The following is a 16,471-nucleotide window of genomic DNA, read 5'->3' as shown; positions in this document are numbered from 1 at the left end:
TGAGAATAATTTTACTATGATATCAAAGGGATCAGCGCTGGATCTCTGAACCATCGCGGACGGATCTCTAAATGGTCGCTCCCGCAGGTTAGCGCTAATCCCAGCGCTTTTAGTGGTTTGAAGTTCGAAACAACTGCTGAGCCAGTCGAGTGAGCCAATTAGCGCTTGTGATTGCAGAAATTACAGTGGATGTTTCGTGATATCATTGGGGGCTGAGCCATCCCGAAGGATCTGGCTAAAGTAACGCTGGATAAGGGTTTCCACGCTATTGCAACGTTCCTGCATAGATCGCATATTTAAATTTTAATTATAGCTCCATAGGGCGGCCGACCTGTTTTGAAACATCCATGGCGATAACCCTTATTGTGGATTTGGTTTGTAGCAACGTTCTTACAGCATAACCGGAAAAGCATATCCAAAAAACCGTTTATTAATCATCAGGGAACATTACAACAGCTGTAGAGGATTTTGATCCTCGTCATCTATCCGTACGGATATCGCTATTACTCTCTTCGTCTCCGTCAGGCTTGCCTATCGACACCGTTACCTGATGCGTCATCATGATTCCTCCGCTCATGGTATTCAACTCGGTCTCACTACCGGCTAAACTCTCTGACCCAACCTGCACAACATGCCTTCTTGGAATCTTGTTGCTGCCAGGCCAGTATATAGAATTCCTTGTAGGTCCAGTTCGGTCGTCGCTGCTCGTGGATGCGTGGTTGGTGAACTTTCGAAGGAGGGGGCGTAGAGCGGTGAGGGCGACGATCATTACTGAAATACAGATCTCGGCGGTTGCCCAGATATCTAATTGGTGTTAATCGAGAGGCAGGGTTGCGTGGGGAAAAGGGAGAGGTACAGATGGATATGTCGTTGTGGACGTAGAGCATTGTTACGAAGCGGCCGACACTGACGATTATGGTGATTATGCCCATTCCGAAGACGACGGCTAGTCCAATTTTCTTTCGCGTCGATGTCATAAGACCTGATAGTAGTGGGATGGGGAAGACGAGATCTATGAATGGTCTGTTAGTCGTGGTCAAAAAACAACAGGGATTTACCTACTCAGAACTTCAGTCGTAAAGTTCAGAGACCAATTCAATCTCATCAACGTCATAGACGTAAAGACGGTACACGTCTGATGTCCTTCCGCCCTGCAGTCATATCAATAGCCGAAACAGAGAGGCTGCTCGCCACAACCTACCAGTTGATAGAAGGATCAGCTCCACACCAAAATGTATCGCACAGAAAGGTCGTCAACGCAAAGGCAGCCGTTATTCCAGTCAGCCCATAAAGAGCCTTCCTCATGCTCGAATTCGTCACAGGCACAAGGTTGAAGTAGAAGGCGAGAATACTAAATTTCGGAAAGTAGATGCCCGTGTCGAAGAAGTAGTTGGTCGCGAAGCGGATCTATGTGGGTGATCAGTAAGGGCTTGAGTCGAAGTTGTCGGATATTCGGTCAGATTATCTCGTACCTTCTTGACAGGTATACTCGTACTCGCGAGCGCAAAGTCATCCATCGCATTCATTTGGTACGTCAGAGTATCACAGATAAGTAAACCTTGGCAGGCTACCAAACCAGCAATTAACAAGTAGTCAGCCGCGTAGATACCGAAACCTCGGAGGAATAGTTTGACATAGATGCGACCGGCGACGAGGATGTATGCAAGTATTAGAATGATCCATTCGAATGCCTACAAAAAGTAAGTAAAATACCGCAGATTCTACTGCCAGCAAACGCACCATGACGGCAGTGCTAGAAATCATCTTGACAAGCACAACGTCTGCACCGGCAGGTCTACATAAAAAGCAAGAAACAAGCAAAAAGGAACACTGGAAATAAAAGAAAGGATGGCCGCTGCATATAAAGCACTGCTGTTGCCAAGTTAGGGGCCCATATGATAAGGTTGGCCGCTCGAGTCAAGCAAGCCCGTGCGGGCCAGAGATAGAGTAGCAGATCAGGCAATTGGGGAGGTTATCCCCGACTAAAAGCTTACGCGGGCGCCGCCACGATCTGGTGTGGCCAGTTAGACTCAAACAAGGGCATTTTGGTGGTAAATGAGAACACCATCGTTGGGAATAGCGTGGAGGGGACAACGCTAAAGTGTAGGGGTCTTTTGATATTGGGGTGGAACTTGTACTGGGTAGGGAAGTATGTTTCCTCGATGAGGGATAATGATCGCAAAAGTCTAGGTAGAAAAGGGATAGCAGGATCTTGAGGAAAGAGGTAATACGGTATTTCCGGGCAAGCTAATCAGTCTGCAACAACAGTCTAGCGTTTGATAGGCGACGATACGGCGATCTGCCCAATCACATGCTCCATCCCTGCGGCTTATTTCTTCACGAAACTCTATTTTGCTAGCGTGCACCAAACAACCGGGGAACAACGCCGAAGGATTTATCGACGCGCCGTCCAATATTCTAAATGCCACCGTTCAATTTCTTAATGGTGAAGTTGCGCAGGGGCCGTGTATGCCAAGGGCTTGTTGATGCGTGACATGTTCAGCTTGGTCTTCTACAGGGAACGCTACTGCAGCCTTTTCTCCTTGGAGACAAAGAATGCGCGAGAGACGGGCTCTCGGACTTGGCCGGACAGATGCAAGGGTCTTTTACGCGAGGGGAGGCTATTGAGTTATGATTTGGTGATAGCCTCTTGGCGCCTCTTCGACGGGAAGTGGCTGATGTGAAACAAGGAAGCAGCGAAATGTGTGAACTTAAATTTGTGGCAGGTATGAAGGTTTTTAACGTCTCCGTTGCTTGTCTCCGATCGAGAAAATCTACTGTGCTGATCTTCGTCCCATTGTGTATTTCCGTGCTATACCCATAATAGTTCACCTGTTTCTAATTTCTATTTTCATCTCTTGTCAGACTGCCCTAATAGAAGAAGACTAGTTCTGTCGTTGCTCTATATGCTTGTCGCTATGATAAGGTCCTACTCTGTCACTACTATATTCCTTGGTAATTCGGCTACACAAGCTCTCCAGCTAAGTATCTCCTGTTGGTTAATATCAGGAGATCGATGAGTGTGTTGTAGCCAAAGAAACACTTCGTGCACTGCGAAGCCCAATTTAGATGAGATATGTATAGAGTTAGCGATTTTATTTTGCGTCACCATTCAGCTATCAGGTAAAAGGACCATGAAGACAAGTAAATCATCGCAACCCTATAGAACGCCCTAGAGCCAAGCGGAAATCCGAGCTAAATTACTATCTGAAGGAAATGGGAAAGATAGTCAATAACCAATCAATGCCTGCGGTGGCTCAAATGGAAGTAATACAAGATAGATATCCTAATAGTCGTAGATTAAATCAGATGATTATTTAGTAGTCAGAGACGTAGGTATTTATCTTACTTGCTGTTTATAAAAATAACTTAGATGAAATACCCTGACACTAGATTATCTTTATTAGTCTGCTACTTTATACCGTAGTACGCTTATGGTTAACGTAATAGTACAGTAATGATAGGTTGCGATGCTAAATTCCTGGATTCTCGGTGTGCTACGGAAGCTACCTTCTCGCAGTAGGGGGTCGCAAGGGGGCGTGAACATGTATGATTGGGGATTTTGGGGGCTGACTGCTGGTATTCATCGGTGCTCCTACTGGTTGTTGCGCAGCCCAAGCACAGTGACCTTTCAGCCCCAAAATCAATCAGCGCCACGTCACCTTTTTCACCTACACTCTCCCCAAGCCAAGAAGGTTTTGATAGTTTTCGACTTCGACTGCCATCCGACGAATGAATGCGCTGCAACGCCTTGAGTCTGACTTGCTAGGACAATTTTACGACAAGAGATCACCACTTGACTGCGTGCTCCGAATGTTTGACAGTTTGCCACCAGGTGGCCTACGATGGACAGGCTTACCCGACGACACAGCAGGTCAACCGGCCAGCTGCGACCAAAAATCCGAGTGTCTGACAGATTCACCTCGAAGTTCGATGTCATATTTTGCTACGGGTTCTAAATACCCCAGTAAGATTGTACAAGCCGCGGGATGTCCTGTACCAGGAAAGGATGGACCCCGGGTACAAGGGCCGTCGGCTTCAAGCGTTGAAGTCATTGCCATGATCGCTGTCCAGATGATGGTTCAAACCGCATATTATATGTTTTGCAAGCCGGTTAATGTTTGTCGCTATTCTTCTCGGGAAGACCAGTACTCCGAAATGCCCCATCATCATATTCACTACAAGAATTTGCATTACAGGACAGTGATGAGGGCCCTGGAGGCGGAGGCGAACCGTGACAATGAAGGTGAAAGCCAGCGCACAAAGACTAGCTCCGAGAAAACACAAGACAAGTCAGAAAGTACCGATCTACAGAAACCGAGACAATCTACTTGGCCTTCAATGGCCGGTCAAAAGAGATCCGCAAACTCGGAAGAATCCTCGGATGACGACGACGACGAAAAAAGGCCGAGAAAAAGTAATCAACAAATCGAGAAGTCATCAAGATATGCTTGTCCTTTTTACAAGCGCAGTCCCGATGAGTTTGTCGACGAACGATCGTGTCGTGGGCCAGGGTGGGCTACTGTTCAGAGGGTAAAGTATGAAGATTTGGATTTCCACCAGAACCCCGAAAAACAATAACTCGATGGTAGAGTTTTCTTGCGGTGAACTAAACTAATTATCATCATATTCCAGGGAGCACATATTTCGGAAGCATAAGGGTCCAGATCATCAATGTCCTAGATGCTTCATGGAATTCAAGAATGAACAATCCATGATGCAGCACTTTCGAGCGCAAGAGACTTGCAAAGTTCGGCAAGCCCCATCGGCTTCATCTCGAGTCGATGGAAGCAAAATGAGGCTGCTCAAGCAGAGGGGCAAAACCACAACGACCGAAGAGGAAAAGTGGTATTCCATGTATCGAATTATCTTTCCAGACGATCCATCGTTTCCAAGTCCTTGTGAGTTCTGAATCAGCCAGGATCTGCATGGGAAGCAAACTTTAATTGTTGTGTTAGACTACGAGCTCGAGGAGAAGGGAAACGCACTTCCTTCCAAAGCTGTTGCGCAGAGGATGTTCCGAGAAAATCTTGACGAAAGATTTTCAACATGGGACCTAGGTGATACCCCAGGTATCAGGGGCTTGCAAGATCCGGAACTGATGAACCTGATAATTTCTGGTGCCACTGCGGCTTTCGACAACACATTCACCGCCATGTGCAACCAAAACGCAAAGCAGACGCTAGACAATCCACCAGCAGTAATAGCAAGGCCAGCGTCAGAGACCCAAGACGATGGGCAATGGCACCGACGATTGATGACCGACTTGGATAGGACAGGTCAAACCTCATCTCAAGTTCGTGAGATTACCGAGCTTCCACTTGATGAAGTGTCGAATCCTGGATTCCAGTTTGGTTTGGAAGTGGACTTATATACAGAGATATGCAGCCTTGAAACTGATCCCTCCAACGATATTCTATTCTGGGACCAACCGCAGCAACAACAGCAAGCCCGATTCCATCCTGAACCTGGCCATAGGGAGTCAAATACTGAGACCTACGACTGCATTCTCTGTGGGGTCTCTTTCAAGACACGAGATCTTCTTCTTATTCATGGTAAATCCACTGAACAAGCTTACGGTAAACAACGCTCACATTCTCAAACTAGTTTGCATTCCTGCCCCACCTGGGCAAGGTTCCAGTGCTGAGTCTGTCTCGACCTCACTGCAACGACAAGTGCATACCGGTTTCAACTTCGGTCCACCGACTCGAAACGACATGTCAGAAGTTGGAGATGGAGGGAATGCACTCGATCGCGATCTAGTGACTGACAATAGCAATGGGAACAGAAAACAAAACCGTGGCTCTCCAGAGGCCGCCCTGCAGAGCCTCGGAACCGCAATTGCGACCAGCAATGACGAGCAGTCACAGGATCTCAGGTTGTGGCATGACGACTTTGCGCACTTGTTGTTTCAGAACGATCCTAATTCTGGGGGCAGCAATTGGTATTAGAAATAGATAGGGAGTTTCCAAAACGCTTTCCGAAGTTGGGAGCGTTATGTCTGGCCTTTAAAAGGCTCAAGCAATAGCTGCAGATATCAATCATCGACCGTACAGACCTGAAGAATAGGCTGCGCACCTTCGATAATATTTTGACATTTCAAACTCTCATCTTGCTCTAATCAGATAATATGTTTACTATAACCTAGCGTTCACACACCGAATATCATGTCTCTGGGACGTAGCCATTGTCGGGATTCTGTACAATGTGGGTGGAGATTGTGCCCGAGAGTTATTCTGGTACAGCACAGTGCAGCAACAAACCCGAGTGACCAGAGGACTGCCAGCCACTACTTGTTCCAGGTTCATTGTCCTATGAGGCCTCGATATCATCCACCCCACCCACACCTTGCAGGGCTGCGTGCATTCGACAGATGTAGCCCACTGACTGAGGAACTTAAGCTCAGCCGACTTTGCAATGGTTTGGAAATTTACACTCTGTTGCTACCAATTTTGAGCTGTACCTCCATAGCCCTGTATACGCTTAAACCATATTACTTCCAACTGAGCAAGCTTACAGGCTTAGCGGTACTTCCGGTACGTCGAGTACCTCCTTGGCGCCCCATATGTCCACATTGGGAGCGCGATTCCCTCCGTGCCCCACACAGCAAGACATTCATCTGCTGAAGATGATGATGGGTGGTATGGTGCCTGTACTTTGAACAATGCAATACGACTTCCTAGAACCATTGCATAGTCAATAACCTGGACTCGATAAGCATCGGCCTGATGGGAGCTAGATGACAGCTCTACTGATGCCATGGAAATGTATTGGCGCATCTCGTCAATCATATTTACTCGCTAGGTAAAACAGTGCAGGCTCAGGCTATTCCTGCTAGTTTATAATCGTCTTCGCGAAAAGAAACGACCTTGCTTGTAATTGTGAGAGATAAGTGACAATTGAGATACAGGCGCTGAGGCATGTGCAAGCATGTATCATGCCAATCGCAATCACTGTAGATCCTTCACTGGCATGTCCAAAAGCCAGAGTTGGGTTTGAGTGGTCAGCGAAATATGTCATCAATCAACACCGCACCTTTTTTTCGAAGCTTTCCAACACCGCTCCCACGAATACGAAACCTGTAAATCATAGTTTGCCCACAATTAGGCTCTCTTAGGGGGGTTGATACAATGCCTTGTCTGCTATGTGGTGTCTCTTTAGGAATTGTTCTTGTATGAAAGACAATATGAGTAGTACAGGCGAGGCCGTACATCCTCCAAGATTTTCAATCCCCTTGCATTGCCTCTGACCTTGGTATTGAGGACCAGAAGCAAAGACCGCAGATGACGGTGGTGATACGAAAGCAATGGGGTGCGCCATCGACTGCAGTCCAGGGGACAAATCAGGGTGGGCGTGAAGCAAAGGCATGGGAATTCAGAACTACAAGCAACATCGGTGAAGGGAAAGATGGAAATGGAAAAAGCACATCCTGGTCTCAGCCACCTGCATGCGTCTTATTACAATGCCTTGCAGCTGGTCGGTTGAAACACGAATGGTACGGTCAGTAAGACTCTAGCATGTCCGTAGGGGGGTGAAATAAAGTGTTGGTTGGACTTTTGGGAAGTAGGCTCTCAAGGCGGATTGCTACGGTCTGGAGTTTACAGTCCAAAAGAAATAGATCCGTATTGGAACCATCGGTTGGCTCCTTGACGATGCGCCGCTCAGTGTAACTGAACTTGACGGCCGTCCGAGCTAACAATCTCCGCTGGAGTTGCGCTACTGGCATACCCTATTGGGTTCATGGCGGTTACCTTTAGCTTTTCAGAGTTATACCGCTGCAATTCATGAGTTTGGTTATGGCTGGCGGTTGTCTATTCGGGGCCCTCTATTTTCTAATAAATAGAAGGCCTGCCCCGATTCGGGAAACTCAATAAAATCCCAAACTTGGGGACGTTCAGATTCTCTTCACTGATAATAACACATCACCTCTAGTAGGACAAGTCTAAGGGAAAATTAATTTTAAAGAAACGATACACAATACACAAGGTACGATTGTCGATAGTGAGCCGTTGTGTAGCAAGGCTTTGGCAATGGACTAACGTTACGGGCAGGACAAAAATGAAGACCGAAAAGGCAACTACGACTGCCCGATCCCCCATGTTGGGCCGTTTTATCTCTCACCAAGATGAGAGCGAATCAGGTGTCCAAGGCCGTTTGATCCTTGGTACACTAGCCCCATCTGTGGCAGAGAAGACTACAGAGATGAACATCAAGTTGCAAGGTCTTGGTCACGAAGCAGTGGCAGTCAATTTGGGATACAAGGACAAGATGACCCAGGAGCTTGATCATCTTCTTGGAGGAAAATAGGCGGTGAATTCATCCATCGACTTTGCGCAGACTCTCTCTCGACGCTATGTTACTTCAAAAGAGATGAACCCGAATGCTTTGACAGAGACCGCGGTTGGTAGGTGAAGATGGGGAAAGCGAAGTGTATGATCCTTGGGTGAAGCTACTCGATGCCTGCTATGTAGAATCTGTCAAGAGGGGAACATCATTATTTATATACAGCCTCTCCCGCAAACCTCAACTATGTCTTGGCGAACTGGCGAACTGGCGAACTGGCGAACTGGCGAACTGGCGAACCATTGCCTTTTCCACCAGAAGAAGTGGACGCATTCGCGTCTCGACGCAAATGCGTCGACACGACAGTTGTAACAAACCACAGTACCACCTGACATGGGCTGATGGTGATCCGCCTCCCTGCCTGCTTGGCGCTCCTGGGCTATTGGTGTAGACAGGAAAGGCGTGCATATTGGATCCTCAATCTCACGAAGATCATTACCGCCTTATTTTCCTGTTTCTTGGCAATAATAGAGATTGTCAACTGCAATTCTTGCTAACAAGGCCATCCAATCACCCTTCAACTTTCAAGCCAGATTACTTAAAGCGAAGTTGTTACATGTCGAGCAGCCTAGTTGTATTTCTTCTTGTTGGTTGTTCAATGATGACCGTCAGCTGCACTTTCGTCAGCAAGTGTCGCCAATCATTATCCCATTTTCAAGCCAAGAGCTTGGTTTCACATCAGAATCACAAAATGGCGTATCATAGTTGTTGTCATTTTTCAATGATCTAACCGAGCCAAATGAGGTCATTCACGCGACCTGCAGTCCAGAATATCAGTTGTGCCGTTTTCGAGGCTCTCTGAACGCATGAAGAAGACAGAACAATTCTTGAACCACGGGGAGAGACGTATCAGGCTGTCGTCGTTTGTGAACTCCATTTCGACTTTTGCGATGACAGAACCATGAAGGTTTATTAACAAAGTTGCTCCTGAACTCACTCCCATAGACCCGTCATCTATACCGTAAGGCATCTCATATCACTCTGAATGTAGAACCCGGAGTCGCGAGAGGGAAGTTTCCGCTACTCCACCCGTATGTTCCGTTATAACACGCCTACACGGAAGCAGGTAGATCTACAGGTAGTAGAAAGCCACAAACGGTGTGGCTAATCAGGCTCTGGGAGCTGTACGGACCACAGGAGCTTGTTTTATAAATTTCCGCTATTTTACACGTAATCTCGCAGTATAGAGACCTTCTGCTCACCTCCATATATCATCCGGTGACAAGTTGCTCTGTACACAGCAACTCGCCCTCCATAGCTAATCTGAAGAACACTTCCTGATGCAATGCATCCCTTCAACCTGTAGTTAGATTATATTGCCACGCTTGAGAAGAGCTGTAGTCCACATTATCCCTGAACAGGTGTTGATAACTTCACAGCGGCATGCTTTGTTGCAGTGCCCCAGTACTCTTATCCCTGCCTTTCCAGTAGACGGAGAAGCATAAGTTAATGGCCACGTTCGCTCCTAGAGATTGTGATCGAACCAGTCGAAAGCTGTATCTGCCACGGCCCGATACGCAAACTATGTCCCCTGTTTTGTCACAGAGTGCCTTTATCTCGCGCAGGTACGTATGGCTACTTGGGCTGGTACGGGGTTAAAGTTGCAGTGAAGAAACGCATTTGCATCGACGAAGGTGCTCAGTAGAGGTACGTACCACGATCGCCCGGGCTTGTACGGGGTTAAATTTGCAGTGAAGAGACGCAATTGCGTCGACACTGTTCCTTTATATGTATACCTCGGGACCTACGCCTCGGAAAATCCTCAATTGGCGTCCACATTGAGCGGTCTGGTATATTGGCGATTAGTAGAGACTACGGAAACCTGCTTGTTGGCTCCTTCACATACACAAGCACTGGTATATACTGTACATATCGCCATGGTATCCTAAGTCGCCTTTACGCATTTACTCAATCGTATCCCAGATTGTCACTTGGCATGTCAACTTCTTACATCCTGTCAGAAGAGGCCATCTATGCCACCTGCGGTGCTGAATCATAGTTTCGCCTAGTCGCCAAGTATCCATGAACAAAATATCGAAGCTTGGACATGATTTACAAGATATCCTATGGGGACTTTATGACAGTACGTAGGTAAGGACAAAGCTGAAAGTATAAACGTTCATCACTCTATACTCATTCCTGATCTAATTGTTAATGAAACACCACGAACAAGTATACTGGGTATGGCCTGCTTTGTTGCGATGTCTTGGTATTTTCACTTCCTTTTCTCCTATCAAGGCTAAACAGAAAAGCCTGAGTCGATGACGACGTTCGTTCCCGTTATAGATTGCGACTTGATGAGTAGAATAATCTGATCAGCCACATCCTGATGGTGGTTAGCTTCCAACTGCGGAGAAGAAACGTGCTTTCGTACATCAACTTGAGTAATCTGCTTAAGCAAAGTCTTCTCTCTCGCCTCTTCAATCCTGGACTGGGGAAAATCGGCGATCCAATTCTGTCATCCATGTTAGCCTTCACTCATTAATCAGTTCAGTGACCTACCGTCTCCATGAAGCCCGGCGACACAGCATTGACACGGATGTTAGGAGCCATGACCATAGCCAGAGACTTGGCCAGATGGATCTGAGCAGCCTTAGTAACAGAGTAGGCCTGATCGTTCGTTAACTCAACCTCCAAAGATAACTTTCATTGCGGCGAGACTTACAATTGAGCTTCCACTAGGTTTGACACCCGCGACAGAAGAGGTCATGACAAAAGCTCCCTTCGCTTCCTCAAGATACTTCTTCGCAGCATGGCAAAGAAAAAGATGAGACTTTACATTCGCCGCATAACACTTATCCCAGACGTCTTCGTCGACATTATCATCCAGGTCATTGAAGGTGGCAAACTTGGTCCAGCCAGCATTCGACACCACAGCATCGAGCTTGCCGCCCGACCACCGGACTGTCTCAGCCACCAGCCTCTCAATTTCGGATTTCTTGGTAACGTCGGCTTGTACGGCCATATAATCGGGAGTTGGTGATTGTCCCGATACTAGTTCTTCGAGTTCCAGAACAGCATCATGGGCGCGTTGTTCATTGGAGGCATAGTTTATCGCGACGTTTGCGCCGAGTTGAATGAGCTTTTTGGCGACGCTTAGACCAAGGCCGGAAGTACCTGCTGTAACAAGTATGGTGGATCCTTTGATCTCCAAAGTCATGATCGGTAGTCGTTAAGATTTCGTTGATAGCTGTAGGTACGGTGATGAGTTGAGGTTATGCCGTCGTGGTGATCCCCGCATTGTCGGAGAGCCGACTGCGGAGGTGCAGCAATTGAGTCTACCATTGCTATTCCCAACAACAACTGATATCATGAGAAATAATGCACAAACTACTTTTAAGTCTTGGTATATCAGATACCAGATCGCAATTAGAAAAACAAGAAGAAGAATATCTTTCAAAGAACAAAGAACGTGATGTCTAGTTCTCGACACGCTATACCCGCTCAATTCCCGTCTCGGCTCAGCCCTCTGGAGCCGAACCCACACCGAGACCTCATCGTCATTCGTCAATCCCCGCTACCGGTTCCGATTGATTTCTCTTACCTCTCATCATCATGGACCCGACTCCTCGGAAACTTCACGACAAACGTCGTCGGCAACAGCGAAAGGCATGTGATTTATGTCGACGCCGCAAAGTCCGCTGCGACATCGTTGATAAACCGACAGGCCCTTGTTCAGTATGCGAAAAGTCGGGGTTGGAATGTCGGTAAGTCACGGGCACGGTTCCGAGGTCCCACATCAATGAGAAATGACAGGGTATGATGCTGATGTTGGTTGAATAGATCGAAATGGACGAGTGAAAGACGAAGTTCTGTTTTATCAAGACATTCATTCGAAGAAAGAGAAAGTCAAGATCCGGATCCGGAACCCGGAGCCGCGTCGCGGAACACTAACCCCGACACTCAACTCACCGTCATCGGACCCGAACAACCTCCCAAACCCCAAGAACTGACTCAATCAGACAACCAAGAGAAACTCGCTCGCGAGGGTCTGGCTCGCTTCTTCAAACATGGCATCGGCGCAGCAGCATGGGCCGTCTTCGCCTCTACCAAAAGCTTCCGCATCGCCTACGTCGGCACAGCAGTATCTAACCTCGTGCATTTAGTCGATCTGCACAGATCGTTCAGACAGCCTTACTCCGGGGACAATGGACCGGAAACACATAGTTCATCGGGAAGTGATAGGACTGGCGGTGGGAGACCATTGCATTATCCTTATCCGCCTATTCGACAGGTTAATTCGTGGAAACCGACGCCTAGTTCTTGGATGAGTCAGGAGCTTGTTACGGAAGTATCGTCTTTTCCTGCGCAGGAAGTTAGGGATGCGCTTGTCACAGCGTATTTCGATCATATACATCCTTTTCTACCAATCGTGTCAAAACCAGAGTTTCTTGCTCGGTACAGGACTCCTGATAATCCGCCTCCACTGCTTCTTTTCCAGTCTGTTCTCATGGCTGGTGCACACGCCTGTCCTCATCCTCTCGTCGCAAACGATCGTCATGCCGTGCAGAATATCCTTTTTCGGAGGGCAAGTATGTTATATCATATGCGTCATGAGTCTGATAGGATGCATCTCCTCCAAGCTGCTGCGCTCTTCACGTGGCATATTGGCGATGGAGATACAGTTGCTGGAGGACCGTGGTACTGGGCTGGTATAGCTGTGCGTATCGGTACAGGGTCTGGTGCTCATCGGAATAGTGCGCATTTACCTGCTGCGGAGACGGCGCAGTATAGGCGATGTTGGTGGTCTGCTTTCTTTTGCGAGGTTTTCTCCGCCCTGGAAACGGGACGACCGTGTGCTGTACGAGCAGAAGATATTGATCAATTGCCGCTGCGACAGGAGGATATGACGGATACTGGAACGACCGATCCCGCAATGGCCGAAACATCAGGTGCTACTCCAGACTTCCTCAACCATCTCGTCGATCTGGCATATATCGGGCTAGACGTTACATCTCTCAACGCCCCAGCCAGAGATAGAATGATAGATATCTCTTCCATCGACGCTCGTCTTGGACTCTGGTCTTTGAGATCCGGCATTTCCACCGTCGCAGAAGACGACGACTCCTGGACATGTCATCTACGAATGCACTACAATCTCCTCCTTCTTCATCTCCACCGCAACCTTCCCTCACCCAGCTCCTCATCAATCTGCTCCGCCGCCGCCCAAGCAATCGTAACATCCCTTGAAAAGCTCTCCGCACGCGACGAACTCCGTCAATGCCACTTTACATCCGTCAGCGCCGTAACAGCAGCCGGCATTCAGTTCGCCGGTGAAATCCGGGCAGCTGTAACATCACAAACCTTCTTGGTAGCTATCAACGCTTTGGAACGACTATCACGGCTGTTGAGATGCACGCTTATGCTTGCGAGGCATTGGCCAAACGCTGAGGCCGTGCATAGTGTTTTTGAGGAACTGCATCGCGAGTATGAGACGCTTGTGAGTCAGAGGTTGCAGGGTGAGCAGGTTATGGTTCCAGAGAGTCCGCCGGATTGGAATCGGTTGCTTGGGGCTGAGGGAGTGCAGCAGTTTAATTTTGCTTCGGAGCAGGATTGGATGAACATTAATAGCTGGACTGATTTATTGTAACAAAAGCTGGTTGAGTTACTGTTATGCAAATAATGAGAGATGATCATTTGCTCAAGGCAGACAACCCAATTTGTTGCATCCATATTACATTTTCAACATACAGACAGAAAAGGCGCCACCCACAATCAGCTGTTGGATACAACATTAAAAGGAATATTGTATTCATCTAACATTAATTTTTCATCCTTCCATCTCAATTGGAAAGCGTCATTGTTCGCTGAGATTCCTGATACAGTCAACTTTTTCCATCAACAAGGTGACTCTAGGTTAACTGACTCGAACCTTCGGCGAAATCATAAAATTTGCCGGCCCGACCCTCGCCGAAAGTCGGAAGGACGGATTTAGAAAGGGGGAGCAGCAAGTCAGTCATATCGGCCCTGTTTCACGGACTCGTAAGACCGTGGCCCCAGTGATTACGATCCAAGCATTCTCGACTGATTCAGGAAAGTTTCCTGATCATCCCCTGTTAACACTTTATCATCCCTGTTGGCGTCGAAGGTTCTGGCCCGGCTTGGACCGAATGGGCTGCAGATGTTATGATTGAACAACACATGGCGCTGTGAAATTAATGATTGATGAAGTGAAGATGTGGTGTTGTGAATTATTAGGTGTCCTTTGAGGACTATATATCTGTAATCTAGAGCCTGTACTTTTATCTAACTCTATCCTGTATCCCATGGTATCTTAAAACAAATCCTAACTCCATCTATAGCCTTTTACTTTTAGTGATCATCCGCATCCTCATCCTTTCCAGGATACATGATATCCCGTACAAATACAGCCCGAATATTAAACGAAACAACAACCAAGAATGTAGCAACAAGAATAATAGACATCCCACTCCCAGCCCAAAGAAGACCCTCGCACTTGAACGCGTTCCCGATAGAGATAGTAGCAAGCGTAAAGCCCGTGTTGGGAAAGACCAAAGGCCACCAGCCCAGGTGAAAGAACTTGGGTGGTGAGGAAATTACTGCGACAGCAGCGATGAAGAACCACCAAAGACTCAACGCCCAGAGAAACACAGCGCAGAGGAGCGCTACCGTGCGGACGGTATCGACGTTGAGAGCAAGATTATCAGCGCCAGAGATTGTTCTGGGCAAAGCATTCGCCATTCCGATAAGAGCTAAAGCCGTAAACGATGGCGGACCGACGTTCATGAACAACGCAGTTCTATGTTCGCGGTTCGGAAGACCAGATTGCATAAGTCGACCGATCATGTGCGCATACATCATCATCGACACGCAGAATCCCAAGCCTTGACACGTCAAGCCGGCAAAGATAATAGGTAGCGGGTTAAGATGGGTCTGTGTGTCGAGGATAACTGTAGCGACTGTTCCAGCTAACATGACGGGGAAGATAGGGAGTAACCAGCCTGGCATCATGGCTTGTAAGCTAAAACTATGACCAGCAAAGAGGAAAGAATATTGCCAGATTGCTAGGATGAATGTGACAACGACATAGATCCAGAAGATGGTCTGTGTAGCCCATGCGTATGAAGCGTCGTCTTTGGGAATGACGTAGCGTTGTGTGCTGGTAATTAACGAAGCGATGGCGAGGAAGAATGTTGGTAGGAAGAAACCTTCTCGATGGTGTGTAACTGATCGTTTCAAATCGCCAGTATTAAACGAGAATCGAAGAATCATTCCGATGCAGCATAATGTAAATATAAGTAGGTTAATGGCATAAAGCACCATTCCGATAATCCTTAATCCGGTGAATTGATGAGGTTGGACGTGGATGAGCAATGCTAATCCACCAGCGGACATGGGGAGAGTGAACCAAGCCCATGTAAAGTGATGCAATCTTTGTCTAAAAGATAAATGTTGGGGTGTTGTGTCATTGCCCTTTTCCAGATCTGAAGGCTGTTCAAGATTGCAGGGCTTTTCTGGTTCGGTGTGTTTTTCGGCTGCAGCTGTCTTTGCAGCGTGATGCTTCAAAAAAGCCTTAGGATCATTCTCGTGATCCGGTGGCAAAGGGACTGGGACAGAAAGATCGATTGAGTTGCGACGGGTGGGGGTGTTGGAATCTACCCAAGGCGTTTCAAGATCTCTTAGACGATCCATTTTGATGATTGAAGTATTAACGAGAGTATGATATCATTGATGTAATTAAATGTGAGTATCTGCAGAATAAGTAACATCCTAAAAGAGGCAACATGGTGTATTTATAAAGGACAGTGAAAGAGGTCCGCGGGCTAAGTTTATCAAAGCTCAGCTAATCCTTCGTCAAAAGGGGGCGATTACGAGTAGAATCATCGAGTTCGACGATAAAATCTCGTGATGAAACCGTGACTCGAAAAGTTTAGGTTCACTATTCCCTGTCTAAAAGCGGGTTCCTTGAGGCTCATCGGGTGCAAATACAGGGGGCGGACGCTAATTCACAGGGCTAGTCCCCTGTAGTGGCCGGATTTCAAAGTCCTGACTACGACATCAGACTGATTGACGGGAGTTAACGTGATGTTCTGGCTACGCGGAAGGGAGTCCCGGTGCGCCGGACCCGGTAGCCAATTGATCTGGCAGACCCAAACAAGGGTTGAAG

At 47.5% G+C, this 16,471-nt stretch overlaps 6 protein-coding genes across 6 annotated transcripts; 3 read left to right on the top strand and 3 right to left on the bottom strand.

Moving 5' to 3' along the window:
* Nucleotides 1-596: 596 nt before the first annotated feature.
* FIESC28_02785 (uncharacterized protein) lies at nt 597-2,068 on the bottom strand (the record flags this gene model as incomplete). Its single annotated transcript, XM_031156934.1, has 6 exons — nt 597-1,012; nt 1,063-1,151; nt 1,202-1,407; nt 1,473-1,691; nt 1,741-1,795; nt 1,995-2,068. 6 exons carry the CDS (start codon nt 2,066-2,068, stop codon nt 597-599), a joined length of 1,059 nt encoding a protein of 352 aa, XP_031018886.1.
* A 2,649-nt stretch (nt 2,069-4,717) lies between these two features.
* Nucleotides 4,718-5,951, top strand: FIESC28_02784 (uncharacterized protein; the record flags this gene model as incomplete). Its single annotated transcript, XM_031156933.1, has 3 exons — nt 4,718-4,901; nt 4,959-5,555; nt 5,608-5,951. 3 exons carry the CDS (start codon nt 4,718-4,720, stop codon nt 5,949-5,951), a joined length of 1,125 nt encoding a protein of 374 aa, XP_031018885.1.
* A 2,107-nt stretch (nt 5,952-8,058) lies between these two features.
* Nucleotides 8,059-8,307, top strand: FIESC28_02783 (uncharacterized protein; the record flags this gene model as incomplete). The annotated part of the gene is made up of 1 exon (XM_031156932.1): nt 8,059-8,307. One exon carries the CDS (start codon nt 8,059-8,061, stop codon nt 8,305-8,307), a length of 249 nt encoding a protein of 82 aa, XP_031018884.1.
* A 2,275-nt stretch (nt 8,308-10,582) lies between these two features.
* FIESC28_02782 (uncharacterized protein) lies at nt 10,583-11,503 on the bottom strand (the record flags this gene model as incomplete). The annotated part of the gene is made up of 3 exons (XM_031156931.1): nt 10,583-10,798; nt 10,846-10,953; nt 11,009-11,503. The coding sequence occupies 3 exons, from the start codon at nt 11,501-11,503 to the stop codon at nt 10,583-10,585; spliced, it is 819 nt and encodes a 272-aa protein (XP_031018883.1).
* A 255-nt stretch (nt 11,504-11,758) lies between these two features.
* On the top strand, nt 11,759-13,933 carry FIESC28_02781 (uncharacterized protein; the record flags this gene model as incomplete). The annotated part of the gene is made up of 2 exons (XM_031156930.1): nt 11,759-12,050; nt 12,183-13,933. 2 exons carry the CDS (start codon nt 11,759-11,761, stop codon nt 13,931-13,933), a joined length of 2,043 nt encoding a protein of 680 aa, XP_031018882.1.
* A 722-nt stretch (nt 13,934-14,655) lies between these two features.
* FIESC28_02780 (uncharacterized protein) lies at nt 14,656-15,996 on the bottom strand (the record flags this gene model as incomplete). The annotated part of the gene is made up of 1 exon (XM_031156929.1): nt 14,656-15,996. The coding sequence occupies one exon, from the start codon at nt 15,994-15,996 to the stop codon at nt 14,656-14,658; it is 1,341 nt and encodes a 446-aa protein (XP_031018881.1).
* Nucleotides 15,997-16,471: the final 475 nt, after the last annotated feature.

This window comes from Fusarium coffeatum (genome assembly GCF_003316985.1).
Source record: "Fusarium coffeatum strain FIESC_28 chromosome Unknown BRIP53273_contig_61, whole genome shotgun sequence".
In the NCBI taxonomy this organism is placed as follows: Eukaryota; Fungi; Ascomycota; class Sordariomycetes; order Hypocreales; family Nectriaceae; genus Fusarium; species Fusarium coffeatum.
Note: the sequence above shows the minus strand (reverse complement) of the source record. Positions and strands in the feature narration are given on the sequence as shown.